Source organism: Bos indicus x Bos taurus, chromosome X, assembly GCF_003369695.1.
Source record: "Bos indicus x Bos taurus breed Angus x Brahman F1 hybrid chromosome X, Bos_hybrid_MaternalHap_v2.0, whole genome shotgun sequence".
NCBI lineage: Eukaryota > Metazoa > Chordata > Mammalia > Artiodactyla > Bovidae > Bos > Bos indicus x Bos taurus.
In genome coordinates this window covers 17525302-17541475 of record NC_040105.1, presented here as the reverse complement: position 1 = coordinate 17541475, position 16174 = coordinate 17525302, and the positions used below count along the sequence as shown (strand labels likewise).

Below are 16174 nucleotides of genomic sequence, written 5' to 3'. Positions count from 1 at the left end.
TTCTCATCTCGATTCTGAGTTAAAACTACATCTGTATTTAGTTTGGAGTTGAGTATTGACATCCAACCGGCGCTTTGAAAGAGCTTTTTTTAGTCTGTTTGAAAAGCCCCAAATTGTTTCGAGGGAAAAAATCGGGACCCCGAAGGCTGGAGCGATGGCAATAAACAACAAAATCTGCAGTTCGTGAATCCGCCCTTCTCAGAGCACTGCCCGGGGGACGCGGCAGGGGGCGCCCGGCGGGCTCCTGCCCCGCCGCCCTTCCCAGACCTCCCCCCGCCTTCCGAGGGCCCTGACGTCCCCGCCCCTGCCTCCAGCCTCCCGCCTCCCGCCAGAGCCTTCAAAGGGCGCTCGGGGGCTGCGGGGCAGGAGCTTCCGCGTGCGACCCAGGGGCCTCGCCGTCACCTGTCCGTCGCGGGGCCACCGGCGGGCGCTGGGTCCCCCCAACTCCCTTCCCGCGTCCCGGGAGCAGGTGCTGCCGCCGGCCGCTCGCGCCGAGGTGGGACCAGGAAGGGCGCGCCCGGCGGCCACATGGAGAGCGGCGGCGGGGCGACCCCGGCGGGGGCGGTCGGGGCGGCGGCCGAGCCCCCCCAGTGCCCGCTGCCGCCGGTGGGCGAGGGCGTGGCGGGGCCGCCGGGCCCGCCGGGCCCGCCGGAGCCCGAGGGGGCGGCCGAGGGCGCGGGGGTCGGAGGCGAGGGCGGGGGCGCGGGTGGGCCGCGGCGGGCGCTGCGGGCAGTATATGTGCGCAGCGAGAGCCCCCAGGGCGGCCCCGAGGCGGGGGCGCGCCAGTGCCTGCTGCGGGCCTGCGAGGCTGAGGGCGCCCACCTCACCTCTGTACCCTTCGGGGAGCTCGACTTCGGGGAGACGGCCGTGCTCGACGCCTTCTACGACGCAGGTGAGGCGGGTCCCCGCTCTCTCCCACCCCACTCCTCCCAGCTTTCCTTAGCACTCGCGCCGCCATAGCACCAGCTCCTCCCTATCCTAGCACCCCCTGACAGGACCGTCCTACCTTTTGGGGAGGGGAGAGTAGGGGGCATTGCACCCTTTTACAGATAAAAAACAGAGACCCCTGGCATTTATATTTCTTTATTCTTCAGTTTTCTTAAACATCAGATGATCCAAGAAATAGCCTATGACCCAGACGAGGCCGAGTCCCCCTTCCCACTACGTATTCTACTCTTACTTTCTCCCTTCTATGGGTCCCAACCCTGGCTCCACATTAGAATCCCCTGGGGGAGCTTTACAAACTACTGTTGCCCAGACTAATGACAGCGGAACCTGAGGCCTCAGGATTGTTGAATGCTTCCCAGGTGATTCCATTTTGCAGCCAAGAATGGAAATCGATGTTACAGTGGGGGTAGAGGTGCATCTCTTGGAACTATCCCCCTGTTCTTTTTTTTTTTTTTAAGATTTTTTTTTGGTGTGGACCATTTGTAAAGTCTTTATTGAATTTATTACAATACGGTTTCTGTTTTATGTTTTGATTTTTTGGCCATGAGGCATGTGGGGTCTTAGTTCCCCCACTAGGGATTGAACACTGCACCTCCTGCATTGAAAGGAGAAGTCTTCAAGACTGGACAGCCAGGGAAGTACCCTGCCCCACCGTGTTCTTTTGCACACTTATCACAGCTGTGCTGTACCACCAGTGTGGCAGATGTATTTTGTTCTTTCTTGAAGCATTCCTGGCTTCAGGATCTCCTCCATTGCTGGAATGGGACCCTCAGCTCACTCAGCCTTAAATCCGTACTTGTGGTTGGCATGAGTTCCTCCAGGTATAGAACGGATTATTGCTTGGCTGTTTTCCTTACATAATCTTTAGAAGCTATGTGACAAGACTCTGGCACTTGGGTGACATTCACAAACACTGCATGTGAGACAGTAGTTTACCTGGGAGCCTGTGCCTTGGTTTCTCCATGGGTCAGACAGGAGCACCATGCCTGCCCTAAACCCAAAAGCACCTGAGAAGGGAAATGGAGAGTCTCTAAGGTGCTGGCCAGACTGTGCTGATGAGGTGGTGAGCTAGCTTTATTACCGTTCATTCTTTGCCAGGATCTGTTTTCTGCAGAGCAAATGCTCCCCAGATGGAAGGGGGGCAGGGTAGCAGGCTTGTTCAAACAAGTGGCAGCTGGGCCCTTTGAAAATGCTCCCTTGACTTTTCTGACCACTCGGAGTTGACTTCAGCACAGCATCTTTTTTAGAAAAGTTGTTCAGGAGCCCACTTCACTGGGAACCACTCGGTTTTCTCAACTTCTGTTCATTCTCTTCTGAAAATGAAGTTGAACAGACTCTTCTCTGAATGGTTAAATGTCCCTTTGACCATTAGGCACAACTGTAGCCTCCTGCCTGCTGGTGCTCTGAAAATTGGCGTGCAGTGGCTTTGCTTCTCTGTGGTGTGTGTGGGGGGTGTGTGTAAAAAACAAGCCTCATCTACTACTAGAACTGCTTCTGTTGGGTTGGGTGTGATGGTTCATTCAGGCAGAGATCTTGGGCTTTCAATTCCAGAGCCACACAAAGAGCACATGACCTTTTCCTGTTCTGGGTCCTGATTGCCTAGAATTTTCAGCTTCATTATGTACCCCCTTTCGTTGACCTGGGCCTGGTCTTGAAAAATTATTTTTCAATACATCACGATAACTAATAATTTCTTCTCATAGGTTTGACGAACAGTATACAAAACTCGAGTAAATGGGTTCATGGATTTAAACAGACGCCCCCGCCCTCCCACCTTCCACTGGCTTCCTAATCTCTGCCATTCACACAACATTTTGGTGTCTCCCCCAAAAGATACAAATCTGTCACTTGGCTTTGTAAAATTTCTAAAACCTTGCTGTCTGATATGTTAGCCCCTAGCCACAGGTGGCTTTTTACATTTAAGTTAGTTTAAATGCAATAAAATAAAAGTTCCTCATTTGCATTTGCCACATTTTGAGTGCTCCACAGACACAGTGAGGAGAGTGTTTTCCTCATCGAGGAAGGTCCCATCACATGGTGCTGTTCTAGAAAAATGCTTGTAGGAGAGGGGAACTACTCAACTATCCTAAGTGTGTTTGGGGAGATCATAGATGTGAAATTGAAGCCCTTCTGTCCCCTGTGTCAGAGCAAGTCAAGGCTGGCTTGGATCCTGTTTCCCGTCTCCTTGTGCAGTTTTCTGTAATCCTTTGTGGGTCGAAAACAGAGGTTATGTCACCAGTGCCTGGGTGATTTGATGGGCTGCAGGAGAGCCGTCAACCTGCAAGGGCGCATGTGGGCACTGCTTTGAGAGACAACCACTGCAGGCCACGAGGGCTGAGGAGCATCTCAGTGGCTTTTTTTTTTTTAATTATTTATTTTTGGCTGTGCTGAGTCTTTGTTGCTGTGTGCTTTTCTCTCGGTGTGGCAAGTAGGAGCTACTCTCTAGTTGCAGTGCATGGACTTCTCACTGTGGTGGCTCTTCTTGTCGTGGAGAGCACGGGTCTAGAGCTTCAGTTGTTGCAGCTCCCGGACTCTAGAACACAGGCTCAATAGCGTCTTAGTTGCTCCACAGAATGTAGGCTCTTCCTGCACCAGGGGTCAAACCCGCATCTCCTGCACTGGCAGGCAGATTCTTTACCACTGAGCCACCAGGGAAGCCCTTATCGCCTTTTGTTTTTGTTTTTTTTTTAATTATGGCAAAGTGTATGTAACATGAAATTTGCCATTTTAACCATTTTTCAGTGTGCATTTCAGTAGCATTAAGCGCAGTTGCCCTGCTGTGCAGCTATCATCACTATCCATCTCCAGAACTTCTTCATCATCCTGAACAGAATCTCTGCACCGCTTAATAACTCACAACTCCTCACTCCCCCAGGCCCTGGTAAGCCCTGTCCTACTGTCTGTCTCTATGAATTTGGCTGCTCTGGATGCCTCATGTGAATGGACTCATACAGTATTTGTTTTTCTGTGTCTGCCTTATTTCAGTTAGCATGATGTCTTAGGGTTTTGTGAATGATGCTGTCATAGGTGGATAAATTTCTGTTCAAGTCTCTGCTTTCACATTTTGGGGTATATACCTGTACATGAAATTGCTGGGTACAGTATGGTAATTCTGTGTTTAACTTTTTGAGGGACATTCTTTTTGCATTAACAGAAGTGGTGGTCATCTCTGTGTACCTTTGACCCACAGAAGGACCCTTTTTTTTTTTTTTTTTTAACATCCATCCTCAAAGACGAGAGTCTCAAGTTCAGTAAAACTATCAAATTCAGCAAATGGGGATCCATCACTTGATTACTTCTAGGATTTGGAGAGAAAAGCATATCTGGTTTTTTGTTTTATAGGAGAAACCCCTTCTTCTGGATATGCCTTGATGCCTTTTGTTGCGGTGCCCATTTCGGTACTCTAACAGGATTCGTGATCATGACTTTGGCTGGCATACTGTTGTGTTGGGTATGTTTGCACCGAGCAGCCTCCCTCCTGGGGGTCCTCAGTGCTTGTGAACATACCGAAAACTCAGGCATCCTGCAGGAAGGAAACCTGGGTAACCCTGTCTCAGGGTTTCTAAATGTTTCAACCAGGGAAACTGTTCTCCCACAATGCTGCCATTGGGTGCACTTATAGTGTGAACTCTTAGACTGAGCTCTGGCCCAGCAGAGCACAATGCCTGTATCTCCTGGGAATGCACTGTATTATTGATGTAGGTGTCCTCTCCAGCTAGTTTCGTTAATGACCAGTCTAAGGACCTACACCTAGATGCTGGAATGGAGCTGTCTTGAGTTAGCTATTAACTGCTCAGATGACAGAACAGCCCCTTTGCTCAGGCCCAGGGACTGGGTGAGCTTCCCATTCTTGGTGTGTCTGGCTCTGCCTACCCTCTGTCCACTCTGAACCCCACTTGCAAACTACTTTCCTGACTCAGGGGCCCTGCTTTTGATTTTTTTTCTTCAGCAATGTTCACAGTGATTTTAAACGTGGAGCAGTATTGCCACCTGCAACAGGAAATCCTTGCATTTCCTGGACATTGATTCAAAGACCAAGACATCAGTTTCCCAGTTAGTTTTTTGACTTTCATGATTCCCTTGTTCTGGCAAGAGTCATTTGGAGGATACGAAGTGTGGCAGAGCTAGCTGGGGGGTCAGGAGATTGATTTTGCTCATTGTTGCTGGGAAGTAGGGACTATGTTTTCTGGCACCCATTGAGTCTATTATGGGATGTTTAAAGCTAGCTTTGGCCAATGAAATGTGAGTATTAGTGATGTCTGTCACTTTCGGTCAAGGCATGGCTTATATGTAGATCTTCACATACTTTCTCATCCCTTTCTGTGGTCTTCATGGGGACCTTGGAGGCTGACTGTAGAAGATGACAGTTGCACGAGATGGAAGGTACCTGGAGCCCTGAACCACTCTTTTGAGGACAGCTGTTGGACCAGGATCATCCACTTTTGGATTTTCCATAAACAAGAGAGAAGCTTTTATTTAGTCAGGTTCCTAAGACTTGGGGTGGTTTTTTGACAGTGATAAGAGAGTACCACTTGGATTATGAAAATATAGCCCAACAGCTAGAAAGTTGTCTCCTAGGGCATGCTTTTCCAAGAGAAAGCCAAGCCATGTATCATCTCATGTAATGGATTGTCACTGGTAATAATATATGCCAGTCATGGGGCCCCTAACTGTGCTGCTGTGGACCTTGAAAATAAAATGTAAATATTTGGACCATCAGGTTCGTGCCAGCAATGGGAGGAGACATTCTAGGTTCTTTCCTGGTTTCCCTGGTATTGGAGACAAGGTTATTTTTTCCTTCTGATTAAATGATACTGTAGTGATTCTATTAGTTTGTATCTAACAGTAACATTGAAATTTTTGCAACAAAAAAGAACATAAAATGGTTTAAAATAAGGCCAGCTCTAGTTCCATTCACTCCCCTTCATGTGGGTTGTGTCTTGCTTCACCTTCCATGATGTTACTCATAAATTCATTAGCTTGATGCGTTGTGTAGCATGGAGAGTACCCAAGGCTTCCATAGATGTTTCCACATTGCCTGGTCTCCCCTGCAGTTAGCTGGGCTTTTTGTGGTGAGCGCTGGCCAATGGAATGTGAACAGCGTCAATAAGTGTCACTTTGAAAGCAGCCGAGTCAGATGATACACCACCACCATTTCTCTTTGCCTCTGTCAGGACAAACTTGAAGGCTGTGTGTTCAGGATGGTAGTTAAGCCCCTGAAATGTGGGGGATTTGTCTGAAGTAGCAGCATAACCTAGCTCCTCCTGACTCAGATAGCTTGCTGTTCCTTCTGTTAGAAATGTTTGCATGTTTCTCTGCTAACTTTAATCCACAGGTGCATTGGCTCCTGCTTGAGAAAAAGACTTGCTGCTAAGTCACTTCAGTCGTGTCCAACTCTGTGCGACCCTGTAGACGGCAGCCCACCAGGCTCTCCCGCCCCTGGGATTCTCCAGGCAAGAACACTGGAGTGGGTTGCCATTTCCTTCTCCAGTGCATGAAAGTGAAAAGTGAAAGTGAAGTTGCTCAGTCGTATCTGACTCTTAGCAACCCCATGGACTTAAAGATGTCTTAATACTTCTAAGAATTTGGTACACACTCTTTCTTCACTATTCTGGAAAATGCATAAAGTTCAAAGGAAGACAGACCTCTGGGACACATGGCGGTGTTTTTTCTAGAATGTGTGTCATCTGTACCTGCCCAGGAGACTGGCCACATCTATTTCCAGCAGAATGCAAGGGCATGAAATCATCAATTTAGCAGTTCAAGTCAGAAATCTAGGAATCAGTCTCGACTCCACCCTGTCCCTCATTGCCAAATCCAACTTATTGCTTCCAAATGGTTCTCAAACCCACTTCACTTCTCTGTGCCTGCCCCCTGCCACCATCGTGGTCCAAGCATTGGCTTCTCTCATTCAAGTTACTGTCAACAGCTTTGTACCTGATCTTTCAAGGTTGGGCCAGTCTTGGTGGATTCCAGTCCATGTCATCTGCTTAGAAGCCACTGTATCCTGGCAGCCTCTGCCACCTGGCAGCCCTCCTCTGTCCCAAACCCATTCAGCCTTCACATCTCAGGTCTTCAGAGAAGCCTTCATGGCCTTCTCTCCCTGTCTGTTCATTGTGTGCACACTGTGGTTTTGTTTCTTAGCAAGTAACACAATTGTGGTTACATGATTACTGACTTAATGTTAGATGTTCTGACAGTGAACTCTTCAGTGACAGGGAACCAGATGCAGTTTTCCTTGTGACTCTTTCCTAGGATTATCCATCCGGTTCCTTTTTAGACTAAATCTCAGTGGACACAGACAACACTTGGTTTCTCCTGTTGAGATGAAGCAAGATCTGTCAGGGACTCCCAAAAGGAGTCAACGTAACTCCTTGTAGAAACCATGTCGAAAATGGTGGCCAGGCCTGGATACAGTGCGGTTGTGATTTTGTTAAAAACTAAGAGATATCCTAATGACACATTTCTGGATCTGAATCTTTCTCCTGGGTGGTACCTATGAAACAGAAGAGACTGGAAGAACTCTGGACACACTGGACTGGAAACAGTGGTTTGGACTGTGTGCTGTGAATACTAATTCTTGTTGTTTGTCTACATTTTCTATAATGTTTATTTTCTGTGACATGAATGTGATTTTAAGGAAGTGCAGTAGGAGATTAAAGATGCAGTTGTAAGTCAGAAGCCTTTTTCCACTCTCCCTCCCTCCTGACTGGCTCAGGCAGCAATGATTGTATGTCCAGGGACCACAGCACATGAGCCCCTGGCTGGGCCTCAGCTAGATTTAGCTGCTGGCTTGCCCATGGGGGCCCTTCGCTGACCCTCCTTCCTTTTGAACCACTTTTACTGCTACTGACTCAGCCTTGAACCTGGAACTTTCCCCAACTCCTAGTCATGTGAACTGGCTGATGAAAAGCATCACACCGGTAGCACTGAACTGAGGCATTGCTGTGGGAGCCTGGAGTACGTGCAGTGGGTAGATGGATATTTGGGGGCCGGCCTGCTGTGTTACTGGCTGTATATTATTTGTTACAAGGGAAAACACATTTTCAATTCCCAGTAGTAAATTTACATGTTTTTGGAATACAAACCATAACTGTCTTTTAAAGCCTCCTAAGTATCAGGCTTTGAGAGAGGTGCCATGTAAATCTTGGGCAGATAGTACAGGTGGGAGATGACTGAATTTCTGCAAAGCAAGCTGGAAAACTTCTTGTTTCCCAGTCCCTTGAACAGGTTTTGAGCTCTTGGGTGTGACAGGGCTTGGCAGAAATGCCTGGTGGTTACTGGGGCTTGGCTGGTGGTGGAGAGTTGTAGAGCAGACAGGATTTGAGCTGTGGCCCTTGGCAAGAAGCAGAGTTCACTCAGGAGTTGGGGTCTGTGAGAGGGCAGCCCAAGGGGGAGGCAGAGTTGGACACAGTGGTGGAAGGGTAAGCAGGAGCATTCAACATAGAAGATTTTTTTTTCTTCTCTTCAGTGTTTTTAATTATGGTAAATTTCAAGCATGTACATTACCCAGCTTCAACAATTATTAACATTCTGCCATCTTTTCTTCTTGACCTCGACCCTCCCCTCACCCCTTCCTTGATTTCACTTTTAAACATTTTTAGTATAGAATGTCGGAGAAGGCAATGGCACCCCACTCCAGTACTCTTGCCTGGAAAATCCCATGGACAGAGGAACCCGGTAGGCTGCAGTCCATGGGGTCTCGAAGAGTCAGACATGACTGAGCGACTTCACTTTCACTTTTCACTTTCATGCATTGGAGAAGGAAATGGCAACCCACTCCAGTGTTCTTGCCTGGAGAATCCCAGGGATGGGGGAGCCTGGTGGGCTGCCGTCTATGGGGTTGCACAGAGTTGGACACGACTGAAGCGACTTAGCAGCAGCAGCAGCAGCAGTATAGAATGTATATGCATTGTAATGCGCAAATCTTAGTTGTACAACTTTGAGAAATGACTAAACCCAGGTAACCAAAGCCACTCAAAATATAGTTTCCATTTGCCCAGAGAGTTCCCTCATATCCCCTCCCATTCATTCCCCTTTCCACTCCCATTCATGGCCCCAGATAATGACTGTTATGCTGTCACTTTAGATTTGCCTTTTCTAGTGGAGAAGGAAATGGCAACCCACTCCTGTATTCTTACCTGGAGAATCCTATGGACAGAGAAGCCTGGCAGACTACAGTCCATGGGGGTGGCAAGAGTTGGACATGACTTAGCAATTAAACCGCCTTTTCTAGAGTTTTGTTAAATGGACCGAGACAGTGTGTACTCTTCAGTATCTGACTTCCTTTACTCAGCATGACATTTTTGCAATCTGTCAATCTGTATTGTTGCATGTTATCAGCAGTTTGTTCCTTTAGAATGCCAAGTGCTATTCCACTGCATGAATATTGGTTTAGCCATTCTCCTGTTGAAGGGCATTTGGGTTGTTCTGAGTTTGTGAAATAGAGCTGCTGTGGACATTTGTATATAGGTCTTCTTGATGGCAAATGTTGTCACTACTTTGGGGTAAATACCTAGGAGTGGAATGGCTGGATCAAAGGGTGTTGTTGTTGTTCAGTTGCTAAATCTTGTCCGACTCTTTGCGGCCCTATGGACTGTAGCCCATCAGGCTCCTCTGTCCATGGGATTGTCCAGGCAAGAATACTGGAGTGGGTTGCCATTTCCTCCTCCGGGGGATCTTCCCAACCCAGGGATCAAACCCAAGTCTCTTGCATTGCAGGCAGATTCTTTACCCTCTGAGCCACCAGGGAAGCCTCAGATTCCAGATCAAAGGGTAGGTGTAAGAAACTTCCACACTTTTTTTTTTTTCAAAGTGGTACCATTTTATATTCCTTGCACCAGAAGCCACCAGAGTTCTGGCGGCTCACAACACTTTGTGCTAGTGAGCTTTTCTATTTTGGCCCTGCTAGTTGGGAAATCGGAGAAGGCAATAGCACCCCACTCCAGTACTCTTGCCTGGAAAATCCTATGGACGGAGAAGCCTGGTAGGCTGCAGTCCATGGGGTCGCTAAGAGTCGGATACGACTGAGCGACTTCACTTTCACTTTTCACTTTCATGCATTGGAGAAGGAAATGGCAACCCACTCCAGTGTTCTTGCCTGGAGAATCCCAGGGACGGGGGAGCCTGGTGGGCTGCCGTCTATGGGGTCGCACAGAGTCAGACATGACTGAAGTGACTTAGCAGCAGCAGCAGCAGTTGGAAAATGTGGTGGTTTCTCATTGTGGTTTTAAGTCACCTTTCCTTGATGATCAGTGATGTTGAACACCTTTTCATGTGCTGTTTGGCCATGCAGATACCTTCCTTTGTGAGGTGTCTGTTGAAGCTATTTACCGTCATCCCACTCCCCACCCCACCCCCACACTGGGAGCCTGCCATTTTAACCACTCAACCAGCAGGGAAGTCCCCATTTACTGATTTAATTGCATTGTCATCTTATTATTGGATTAGAAGAGTTCTTTATGTGTTCCAAGTTCAAGTGTTTTGTCAGTTTATTTTCTGAACATTTGGTCTCATACTGTGACTTGCTTATTCATCTACTTGTGATATTGGATGAGCAGAAAATTTTAGTTTGGGTTAAATGTAATTGAGGATCTTTGCCTGTTAAGGTTGCCTTCTGTGTCCCCTCTAAGAAATCTTTGCCTATTTCCAGGTTGTGGTCTTGGAGCTACTCTTCTTTGTGTTCTTTTAAAAGCTTTTTATTTTGAGCTTTTACTTTGAGGGCTGTGATTCATCTCAAATGAAGTTTGACACAGGTGACTTTGGATAGACCCATCCTGATACCTTGATTTAAACATCTGGGAGATGAGCCTTGCCCAGGAGGAGTACTCCAGGCACTTTGAGTCTGGTTGGCAGGACCATGGCTGCCTCCCTTTCATCTCACCATCCAGGAACATATATGAAAGGCAGGTTGTCCTTTAGGCAAATTGCCTTTCTGACTTCTGGAGTAAAAACTGACAAAACAGATCCATGATGAAACTTTGCCAACATATGTTCCATCATCGTGTTCCACTGGGCCCGGCAATGTGAGTGTCAGAGGGCAAAGAACATCTCTGAGCCCCATTTAAAAAAAACTGTACGTAGAAATTCCAGCTGAGTGCCCTGAACTTAGTAAGTGCTCAGTGAATGTCAGTCCCACATGTCTTTGCCTTCTTGCTCCCAGCGATAAACACATCAGAACCTCAGTATGGAAGGAAATGTGTATATTGAAATAATGAAGACTGGAGACTCAAATCCTTTGGACAATAATCACATTGTAGGGTCATGTTACACTCCTGCAGTTGGTAAAAAATAAATTTTTTCCCCTAAGTTTTGAGGTTGGAAATTCCATCGTAACTCTGTTCCTTGTCCTGTGCTCCAGAATGGAGGTGAGGAGAAGGCACAAAGCCCTGCTTAGTGAAGAGCTCTTGATTGTTTCTTTCAGTTGAGGTATAGAATCTATACAGAAAAGGGTACAATCCTGTGTACTGTTCTATGAGTTTTCACTAACTGTATGGTAACTGGGGTAACCCGGTACCTGAATCAAAAAAGTGAATGCCAACAGCAGCTCAGGGTATGACCACTTCTGTTTTCCTGCCTGGCCAGGAATAATAACTGTCTCTCTAGGTTTGTTCATTCATATAAATGAAATCATATAATACTAGGTTTTTGGTGACTGTCTTCTTTCACTTAACGCCTTTTCCAGATTCATCCATGTTGTGGCATAAGTCAGTCCTTCATCGTCTTTTTATTACTGTCCTGTGGATATACCACATTGCATTTTCCCATTTTTCAGTTAGCGGGTGTTGGGGCTGTTTCCAGTTTGGGCTGTTGTGAATAATGCTGCAAGTTGTTGTGTGGACATATCTTTGAATTTCTCTTGGGTTTATATCTAGCAATGGGATTTCTGGGTCATATGGTTAACTCTAATGTTCTTTTAAGAAGTTTTTTATTGTGATAAATAAGCACATCATGAAGTTGACCATCTTAATCATTTCTCAGTGTACCATTTAGTAGTGTTAAGTACATTCATATTGTTGTGTAACCAATCTCCAGTGCTTTTACACCTTACAAAACTGAAACACTGGACCCATTAAACCATGATTCTCCAATGCGCCCATTCCCCAGTTACTAGTAACCACCATTCTACTTTCTGTCTCTGAATTTGATACTCTCGATGTCTTATGTGAGTGGAATTGTACAGGGTTTTGTGTGTGGGAGCTGGCTTTTTTCATTTAACATAGTGTCCTCAAGGTTCATCCATGTTATAGCATATATCAGAATTTCCTTCATTTTTAAGGCTTAGTAATATTCTTCTGTATGGATAAACCAGATTTTGTTTTTCTATCCATCCATTGATGGGCACTTGGATTGCATCCATTAACCTTTTGAGGAACGCCTTTCCAAAAATCTTTTCCAAAGCAGTTACACCATTTTACATTCCCATCAGCAATGTATGAGCATTCCAGTTTCACTACATCCTTACTTGTTACTTTCTGTCTCTTTTTAAAATTACAGTCATCCTAGTAGGTTGAAGTGTTATATCATTTTGATTTCGCTTTCCATTTCTCTGATGACTAAGGATGTCAAATGTCTTTTTATGTGTTTATTGGCCATTTGTGTAGCTTCTTTGGGCTTCCCTGGTGGCTCAGTGGTAAAGAACCTGCCTGCCAATGCAGGAGACATGGGTTCGATCCCTGGGTCAGGAAGATTTCCTGGAGAAAGAAATGGCAGCACACTCCAGTTTTCTTGCCTGAAAGTGTTAGTCACTCAGTTGTATCCGACTCTATGCAATCACATGGACTGTAGTCCACCAGACTTTTCTGTCCATGGAATTCTCCAGGCAAGAATACTGGAATGGGTTGCCATTTCCTTCTCCAGGGGATCTTCCCTACCCAGGGATTGAATCTAGGTCTCCCTCATTGTAGGCAGATTCTTTACTGTCTGAGCCACCAGGGAAGAAAGATTCTTGCCTGGGAAATTCCTCGTACTGAGGAGGCTGGAGGGCTACAGTCCATGGGGTCGCAAAGAGTTGGCCACGACCTGGCAACTCAACAACAATATCTTTGTGGAAATGTCTGTTCAGGTCCTTTGTCCTTTTCTTCACTTGAGTTATCTGTCATCTTGCTATTGAGCTGTAAAAATCCTTTATTTAATCTGGAGACAAATCCCTTGTCAGATATGATTTGCAGATATTTTCTCCCATTCTGCGGTTTATCTTTGAACTTTCCTGATGCTCTTCTTTAACACCATGAGTTTTTAATTTTGGAGTCCAACTTATGTATCTTTATCCCATCTATGCTGTTTCCTCTAAGTTTTTTTAGTTTCTTATTTATCCTTGAAGTTTCTTTATGTTAGCTGTCAGCAAGTTGCAACCTGCAAGCAAGCTGCCTTTATTTTGTAAGTACAGTTTTATTGGAACACATCCATCCATCTGTGGCCACTTTGGGGCTGCAATGGTGGAGACTGTGTGGTCCACAAAGTCAAAAATATTTATTATCTGACCCTTTACAGAAGTTTGAGCACTTCTGCTGTGTCAACATAAGCACATATGACTATGCATTCTTATTCTCCCTTTCTTACTCAAAAGGTACCAGACCAAACACACTGGTCTACACCTTGCTTTTTTAAATTAACAACTTAGCCTGGATACCTTTCCAAATCAGAATGTGGTAATTTTCCTTATTCTTTTTTATTCATTGGGTAGATGTATTATTTATCAGTACCTTTTTTAAGGGACACTTGAATGTAGAGTTTTTTGCTACTAAGCTGCAATGAATAACTTCACACATGGGCCATTTAATACATGTATGGGCATATTTGTGATTGGGTAGCTAAAAGGTATTTGTGAATTAAAGAATAAATGCACCTATAATTTTGGTAAATAGTGTCAGATTCCCATCTGTGGGTTCTGCCATTATCTTTCTTTATAGCCTCACTAACAAAACAGGTTGCCAATGTTTTAGACTCCTCTAAGCCTGATGGTTAAGAGATAAATCAATTAGTTTTTTGTTTTTTGATTTATTTTTAATTGGCGGACAATTGCTACAATATTGTGTTGGTCTCTGCCGTACATCAACATGAATCAGCCATAGGTGTACATATGTCCCCTCCCTCATGGACCTGCCTCCCACTTCCCACCCCTCTAGGTAGTCACAGAGCACCGGGTGTGAGCTCCCTGTGTTACACAGCAAATTCCCAACCATGGGGGGCAGCCTCCACGATTAAGAGGAATTACAACCTGCAGGCCTGCAGAAAGGAGACCCCAAACACAGTAAATTAAACAAAATGAAAAGACAGAGAAACATGCAGCATGACCAAACAAGTGAAGAGGAAATAAGCTGCTACTTTCGCTTCCTTGGGTCAATTAGTTTTAGTCTGTATTTCTCTTATTCTGAGCGAAGTTGAGCATATTTCCTTCTTTTCCTGAGAGCTGCATCTTCATAACTCTCCCCACTTTTTCCTTTTGGTTTATGGGCCTTTGGGAGAGGGTCTTAATTTCTAGGAGGTCTTTATTCAGGCCTCAACCCTTTGTCTTTTGTCTCTTGTTTAGATTGTGTCATTTCTGTTGATCCATCTCTTAAGTTCACTGAACCTCTGTCACCTCCATTGTTCTTGTGAGCCAATCTAGTGAGTTTTTTCTTTTGCTTATTAAAATTTTCATTCCTAAAATTTCCATTCAGTTCTTTAGTTGCTGAGACTTTCTATTTTTTTCCATTCTTTTCAGGAGTGTTTGCCCTCACTTCTTGGAGAATTTCTATAATAACTTCTTTAAAGTCATTGTGAAATCATTCTGCTGTCTGGTGAAACCATCTTGTCACTGGAGTCTGTTGATGGTCTTTTCCCGTGTGAGTCGAAACTTTCCTGCATCTTTGAATGCCGAGCAACAGGTTTCTCTCTGGAGCATTTTGAATATTGTGTTAGGAGATTCTGGCCCTTGTTTATATCCTATGGAGTCTGTAGATATTTTTGCTTTAGCAGACAGTTGGCCTAGCTGGTTTAAGCTGCCAAGTTCCGTTTCAGTTGTGGTGTCAGATAGGATTTCCAGGCCTTGTTAGTCCTGTTCAGCATTGCACTCTCTGGTTTACTGAGGCTCCCCTTTTCAGTCCTGTGGCCAGTTACTCCACTCAGCCTCGCACTTCCTACACCTGGGCCCATGTCTGGGGCCAGGAGTTCAGGAGGAGAAAAAACCAATGAAGAGTCACAACTACCACTTCCCTTGGGACCACAGCTCCTTCAGTTAGAGCACGTTATTGCCCTCTCTCAGTTCCCGACACCAGAAGGCCCCCTTTGCCACTGACTGTCTCTGCTATCACCACTGCAGGATTGCAGGGGGCCTGGGGCTACAGGGGGACAAAGGAAACAGTAGAGAATTTCCCTCACTCTGAGCATTAGGAGCCTCCTTTCCTGCCTTTTTTTTTTTTTTTTTTTAAGATGGTTTCTCCTGGTGCTATTTGTGTCTGCATTTAGCACCCAGTTCTGGATTCATGCTGCCTTTAGGCCAGGCTGGGGGAAACCAGGGGAACTTGCTGTTGACTTGGTGGCACTCAGAAACCTGGTCGTCATCTCCAGTCTGCCTGCTCCACTTACTCGTCACACTCCTGAAATAGCTATTCCATCCACTCTGTCTAGTTTTTGTAGCTGCATTCGTGGAGAGACAGAGTGGAATATATTTATTCCATCTTACTTGGAGCCACAACTCAGACTTGTACCATTAAATTTTGAGATGATTTTTTTCATGCAGCAGTAGTAACCAGAATATGATAAAACATGTCTGCATCCCAGCAAGCTTTACCAATAAGTAAAATAGCCTCAGTGCCAATTGCATTTTATCAGACCAGTTCTGTCCATACCTGATACTCTGTGTGACTAAAGGTTGCTGTATGGGGGGTGCCAGAGAAGTAGAATAAATGAAACAAAATGAAATGGTTTACATGATAAAGGTGCTTGATTGGCCTTCAGTGTATCCCTCCAAATACATTAGTTGTGAGCTGGAAGAAAAGTCCATCTGGATGTTTAGAATGACTGTTGGATTGTCATTTGGATCTCACAAGGCCAAAGTTTCAAGACTTATTGGATAGGTTCATTAAAAAAAATGTGTTCTCTGTCCTGAGAATAAAAATCTCGCTTCCAAAATACTTGTCCTTGCTAAGTAATTTTTGTAAAGCTTCTGGCTAGTAAGGCATGCTTGATGAGAATCATAAGCTCTGCGTATTTCTTTTCAGAGAACCACCTAAGAAAAAGGAAA

At 45.5% G+C, this 16174-nt stretch overlaps 1 protein-coding gene across 1 annotated transcript in view; it reads left to right on the top strand.

Annotated features, from left to right (window-relative positions):
• Positions 1–343: 343 nt before the first annotated feature.
• MAP3K15 (mitogen-activated protein kinase kinase kinase 15) overlaps positions 344–16174 on the top strand; it is a 145590-nt gene continuing 129759 nt past the window's right edge. Inside the window, exon 1 of the mRNA XM_027533164.1 lies at positions 344–892. Within this exon, the coding sequence (XP_027388965.1) occupies positions 529–892 (364 nt within the window). The 5' untranslated portion in view covers positions 344–528. The remainder of the gene's footprint in view (positions 893–16174) is intronic.